A 6,815-nucleotide genomic window follows, 5' to 3' on the forward strand; every position below is an offset into this window, starting at 1 on the left:
TAACTTGTAGAGTGAATGCTATGTCATATTGTACTGTTTATATTTTATTTTATTTTTTAATGTTACACTTGGCCTTTGTTATCTTCCACATTTGCCAGTCCCCCTTCCCTTCCCCTCCTTTTCGGCCCGTTTTGATCAGCCTGATAGATAGAGTGCATCCGTATTGATACTGGACATAGAAAGAAAGAAAGAAAGAAAAGAGGTTGGCTTATAAATCTAATGATGACACTGTTCATTTAAGCAGCTAATTCACTCGTTCGTGTAATGTCACAATACTAGCTAGCACTGCAGCATTGTGTAATTCATTACACACCTGTCACTCTATACCCAAGACAGGTCTCTTGATTATTATAATATTTGAATAAGCCAGTTCGTAATTAGCTCATGTACATATTGGTACAAACATGGACATGATATACAAGGACATTCATCGTATCGTTAGTTAATTCATGCACCTGTACATCTTAAAGCCCCACAAAGACATTTTTAGCATGCTTCACTTCTTTGATCTCATGATCGTCACCGCCAGCAAGCCGGGAGATGAACAAAACGGAGATTCGAGAAATCTAAAACTATATGCGCAGAAGAAAATAACTCACAAAAATCAAGTAAAGTGAATGTGCAGTTGTGGTGTATGTTAGGAAATCATGCCTCAAACAATTTCGCTTGGGAGAAGCAGGCAGTTCTTAAAAGAATGCTAACATTTTGGCAGAATGATTGTCATTTGTGATCTCAATATTTCACTTTTCCGCAGCTTATTCCAAAGCAAAAAGGGATGGTAATGGTAGAGAACAGGTATATCTTACCATTAGGCAAGGTCTTATGCGTGTGCGAAATTGTGCGAATCAGCAATTGCCCATCTTTTGACACAAAATGTGTCATGATCTCAGGTTTTGCCGCTCCTCATCATATGTATTTATTCAAAGACATGAAAAAGGCACATCAGCGAAACAAGACTGAAATGAGGGAAACGATTCTTTTGTTAGTGACGATACATGATTACACAATCGTTATTGTCAAGACACCTGAATGTACTCATTAAGATGCACATAATCATGTGTCGGTAACGATCATTACACCAAAGAAAGACTGCCGTGAATAGTCCATGTTATAATACTATTTGGTCCATGGTACAAATTACCTTTTTCTGCTCATGCTCAAAGTGGAACTACGAACTGGTCTATTGTGCCGTGTTTATCTCAATCTTCACTGAGGAGTTGTCAGCTTGCGGTCATTGGCGGCGCACTTGTGATAAAAATCCTTCAGCACCTGCCAGACAACCATGCAGCCCAGCAACCATGCTGCTGATATTGTGGCTGATATTAATAAAAATAATGATGATGTTTTGTTTTTATCCAGGATAGCCTCTTAATTAGTGTTGCCACTGCTCTACCAGAGAGCCCTGCCATTATCATTATCCTATAGCGTTGCCAGGTACCCATCTATACACCTAGATGGAGAGGGACATTGTGGCAGTGGGTAAAGACATCTTGTTCAAGGACGTAAGCACTGGGCGGGAAAGGAACTCGGATCCTCCGATTGGGACTCTGGAGTCGTACTCACTACACCACAGCGCCCCCCCCCCCCCCCCCCAACACACACACACACTTATTATTGTTTGATCAGGAGGCGCAGTGGCATAGTGGATAGGACTCCCGACTCCCAATCGGAGGACCCGAGTTCAATTCTCGCCCAGCGCTTACGTCCTTGGACAAGACGTGTAGGCAGAACTAGATACGATGGTCGTGTATTAAAATGTTCGGGGTAAACTCTCCACAGGTTAACCACTACTCAATCATTATCATTCCCGTCACATTGAGACGTAACCATATATATACGTCATGGCCCAATGATCTGAACGTTATCCAGGATTCGAACTTTGGACGTCCATTTGAGAGCCAAGAGTCTTTACCACAGTGCCTCCAACAATGCGTGGTATACCAGTACCTATCCATAACAATATAGGATGTCATGTGAAAAACTAAACAAAACTTTTTCAATTTAGGGGAATGTGAAATTCGTCCCCTGATGCCCTCCCCATCATCAGTCTAATCCCAGTCCCATATGGTCAACAGACCTAATGATGTACCACATTAAATCCCAAGATGCTCTCTGGTCCACTTACTCTGCAGGTCGGCGGGAATTCGTCACTATGATGCAGAGACGACGGAAGTGCTGCCTCCTGCTTCTTCTGGCCGTGGTGGTCTGTAGCGTGTGCTCTGTGATATTCTCGCCCACCAGCGTGCACTCGGCAATAGTCAACTACCGCTCGCAGATGGACGGGGACACCAGGCGGCTCCTCCAAGACCAGGCCCCCGCTGCGGCCCCCGACAGCAACGCCGCCAAAGGGGCCAAAGAAGTCAAGACTAGCGAGAAGGACAAGTTCCGAGTGCCGATATTCTGGGACGATGGCGAGTTCATGGACGAAGACGAGGAGGTTGTCGCGGAAGGGATCGAGGCCGCTCGAGGTAACAGGCGGCGGGCGCTGTCGGGCCAGAATGAAACCATTATCGGCCAGAATGTGCAGAAAGAGGAGACTGAAAACGATCGCACCATGTCTGTCCTTGATTACAAATTATCCCAGTTTCAGACTGTCACATACAGCAATGACACCATGAAGGGTAGTCCCAGTGACGAGAAAGCAGGGGAAGGCAAGGAGTCTACCAGCCGTGTCTTGCCTGTGCACCTCCTCATAGTCACACAACGACGCTCCGGATCAAGTTTCCTAGGACAAATATTTAATCAAAACCCTTGGGTTTTCTTCCATTTCGAACCTCTAAAACTACTTGAAATCAAGAAGAATGTATATAAAAATGCGTCCGTCCTTCTGCAAAATATGTTTAAGTGCCGTTTTGACAAGACTCCATACCTTATGGATTTGTATAACAACGAAACTCTGCATAGACTGTCCAGTAAAGTCTTGTGTTCACCACCGCTATGCAGACTGAACATGGACTTTGATAAGTTGAAGACACCCTTGGTAAAGCAATGTCCTTTGCTGAAGGAAGAAAGTGTGACCAATGTGTGTAACGTTTATCCCCATAAGGTTGTCAAACTGATTCGACTTTACAATATCGAAGCGCTGGAATCGCTCCTCCGCGACAAGGATCTCAATGTCAAGATCGTTCACCTTCTTCGCGATCCTCGTGGAACGTTGCTGTCCAGAGCCAAAGAACATCCAAGCAGTGCCAAGGCCCTCGCTCTAGGAACTAGCCTCGACCACGATGCTGCCTACATTTGCCGCAGGATGCGACAAAACTTCCGGTTCGTGCGACAAAACAAAGACCTGCTGAAAAATCGCTACATGAGAGTGCGCTACGAAGACATCGCCGCTCACCCTGAGCGATGGACCAGAGCTCTCTATAAGTTTGCGGGCATGGGCGATGTTCCGCTAGATGTCTTTAAGTGGATCCAGCAGAATACGCAGGCAAGTTCGGTGAAAGACGTTCAAAACACATACTCGACCCACCGGAACTCATCGGCCACGGCACAAGCCTGGCGTCACAGCATCGACTTTCCCGTAGTCCAGGCGATACAGTCGTTCTGCGACGATGTGCTAAACGAGGCCGGCTACGTTCACGTTAAACAGGCCAAAGATCTAGGGAGGAAAGATTTGAGTCTTGTTGCCCAAGTAACGTGAAAAGTCCTGCCGTGAAGTCTCAAATCTGTTCATTTGCAATATTCAGATACAGTGCTCGAGAGGATTGCAGTTAACATGCGTATGGTTTTGATGTTACAATTTGCCCTGTGTGATATTCATGCGGTAGGCACGGTGAACGGATGCTACTTCTATGGTATTCAAGAGATACCATAAGACGCCTCTCATCCTACAAGGTGCCTTGAGTTGACGATTGCAGCTGAACATTGATGTGTGCGAGGATGTGGTTATGGTCCTCTGATCGAGTAGATAGCAAAATTAATGGGATATCGTCTCTCTCGGTATTCAGGGGATGCGACTTTGTTTATCAGTTCTCAAGGCAATAGAACCTTAGACCGTGACTTTGGTCAAGCTTTTATCCCATCTGTACTTCTAGAGACCGGCGAGGTGGCCGTTGTTCCCGAGATAAGAACAAAGGGACCAGAAAGTAATTGTATTCAGTATTTTATCGAGGTAGTTAAAAGAGAGCCTGTGCTTGAAGCAGGCATCAGCCGTTTAGTCAGTCTAGTAATCTGAGCTTGGGATGAGGAAAAACTGACGACAGATTCCAAGTGACGCGTAAAACCGTATTGCAGCAATTTGAGCTACTTGCTTGTATGCAAGTATATTAATGTGGAGAAGGTTAAAAGTTGGCATGTTTGAACTGTGTACTGTGATGAAGACATTCCATTATCAAAGTATACCAGTCTCTGATTAAAAATGTTCCGCCGTAAATCATGTTTGCGTGTCTCATTAGGAAAAGAAAAACAAACAAACAAACAAACAAACAAACAAACAAACAAACAAACAGACAAACAAACAAACGAACGAACGAACAAACATAGTCACTTTCGTATTCCGTATAGCGATTTTCCCTGGTTAGCAAATATCATTGGGATGAGTCTGTGAAAAATGCTTGGTTGGGATTTCGTTGAAAAATGCATGGTGCAATTACGTTATTATAGTGGTTTATAAATGTATAAGATTATAGTGTAATGATCAATTTGAGGTTTCCATGCTCTGAATTTGTTAAACAGTATTTTATTTTTATTTTTATACAATGTCAGAATTCCCGTAACCCTGTGCCTATCTATTCAGTTTGCCAAACGAACCACCGGAGAACCGTCAGATCGTCGTGCTAAAAAATGCTGGTGTTTTGTGACCGGTAACTTCGGGAGATTATACCTTCAAATAGAGGAAACTAGATTTTTCTTGCTCTTCCAGTCTCCATGAATATTGTTGCCATGGTAACGTTAAGAATCAGAGTCGCTGCGCTAAAATCGGCTCATACTGCTCTTGTGTTGAAAAGTACTTCATGGACCGCCCTTTTTCTTCCAATTATGGCCTATACTCTCCAAGGCGTCGACCTGTTTCCTCCAGTGATAAGGCGTGTACATCCTCCAATGTAGTATATTGTGACACAACAACCCTTCACCGGATTACGTCACTGATTGTCATCTCCAACACCAACGGCTGCATAAATGTTCGCAAAAGCGTTTCACTAAACTGAGACTATCATAGAATTCAATAATGTAATGGCCGATAAAACCGGAAGTAGGTGTAAAGGGCCAACATTTTGTGCCTAGGTAATTCTGAAGGTTAGACGGGCGGGCATTCATGTAGGCCTATCTCTTTTGTCACGGTCAAATCATATCCGTGATTCTAGGTCCAGTTTTACAGCAGATATTAAATTTTTCAGGCTTACATACCGATAACCCGTCTGCAATCGTAACTAGGAGAAGGAATGGCGCAGTGAAATTGGACCAAACATTTTTATTTCTTCCACTCGACAGTGATTACATTTAATGCATTTCTGGACGTCTAAGAATAATGTTTCATCTTGGTGTTTGTGCACACCTATAAGCTCTTTTCAGAGCTACAAAAGAAGTTATGTTAATGTATTTATGTTTATGTAATAATGTTATTTAAGTGAGACAATCAAACCGCAACCACGCCAATATTTCCAGAGACCATCTGATTCTGGATCACTTATATCACGTCCTTGCTAATGTTAATATGATGTTGATAATTATGTTAGATCAAGATGATATTCTGCGTCATGTATTTGAATGTAATGATGTCCAGGTCTTTCATCCTTCTTATACAAGTGTAACATGTAGTTACAGGTTTATTTGTATGTGTCAGAACACTTACTCCATCTGAACCCCATGGAAGACCAGCTTAGTGTAGCTGAATATGGGCTATCCAGCCATCTTCTCAGATGGAAAAATGAACAAACAGACAAACAAACAAACAAACGAACAAACTCCATTTCAGTTTGTTAGCCACACCGAGTCTCTTTATTAGGCGTTTTTACTGTCAGGTGGTTGCCGTATGCTGTTTTTAATCATTTTCCTTCCTGTTTCACCCCCGCGAGTCTCATGTGACGTAAAAAAAACCAACAACAACAACACTACAACAACATTTCGATGAATGTAACACTTTGCATGCTGAAGATATACGGCCTTTGGCTGCGTGAGACTCTGTTCGTGTTGCGTGCAGACGTGTTGCACATACTATTTTGATTCATAGGACTGTGAGTGGAAAAGTCTATACCTCGACCCAAACGATGACGTAAAAGGAGGCATCTACTTGGCTTAATACCTCTCCTTTAATGTATTTGCCCTTGCACTTCAGCGCTTTGATTCCAGTTATACACATACTAACTTCACAAATGTGTGCTTTTAGAGGGCATGCTATTCCCATGGAAGCTACACCGTGCTAAATACGATTTTTTCAACATCAAGACATCCAGCTGTTCCCCTTTGTGTTTGTCAGTATGCATCATGGTTTACAACAATGCAATGTATAATAGCACGCCCCCTGACGGAGATACCGAATTAGCTTCATCTCGTGTCATATCATGGGATGTGTATTTTCTCATGATATTATTAGACGTACGCTTGAAGGTCAGAATTATTCGACACTATTTCATGTCTTTCCAATCAGTAAAAAAAAAAAAAAAATGACAAATCTGTATAACACTCACAGTGAACCGCAGTCCACTTTGTTGACTGTAGTAAAAGTGTCTATGAAGGCAAAAGTCGTACAGCTACAATCCTATACTATAATACTCGAAGTTGTTGTTGTTGTCGCGGCCTTATGTATTTCCTGTTTTATTTCGGCGTTGCTGGTTTCTCTATCTCCTCCCGAGCCGTCGGCTCCGGGCAGTTGCGAC

The 6,815-nt window shown here is 43.0% G+C and overlaps 1 protein-coding gene across 1 annotated transcript; it reads left to right on the top strand.

Annotated features, from left to right (window-relative positions):
• Window positions 1-1,454: 1,454 nt before the first annotated feature.
• Window positions 1,455-4,045, top strand: LOC139717116 (carbohydrate sulfotransferase 1-like). The gene is made up of 2 exons (XM_071628621.1): window positions 1,455-1,479; window positions 2,133-4,045. Exons 1-2 carry the CDS (start codon window positions 1,455-1,457, stop codon window positions 3,638-3,640), a joined length of 1,533 nt encoding a protein of 510 aa, XP_071484722.1. The 3' UTR covers window positions 3,641-4,045.
• The last annotated feature ends 2,770 nt before the right edge of the window (window positions 4,046-6,815 follow it).

The sequence above is a fragment of the Diadema antillarum genome, unplaced genomic scaffold, assembly GCF_040938485.1.
Source record: "Diadema antillarum isolate AM-2024a unplaced genomic scaffold, OU_Dant_1.0 scf00000071, whole genome shotgun sequence".
Lineage (NCBI taxonomy): Eukaryota > Metazoa > Echinodermata > Echinoidea > Diadematoida > Diadematidae > Diadema > Diadema antillarum.

What these genes read in the sequence shown, in the direction of transcription:
- LOC139717116 (XM_071628621.1), top strand. Translation starts at nt 1,455, where the DNA reads ATGGAGAGGGACATTGTGGCAGTGG. An exon ending in GAGGGACATTGTGGCAGTGG is followed by an intron (nt 1,480 to 2,132) that starts GTAAAGACATCT and finishes CTTACTCTGCAG; the next exon opens with GTCGGCGGGAATTCGTCACT.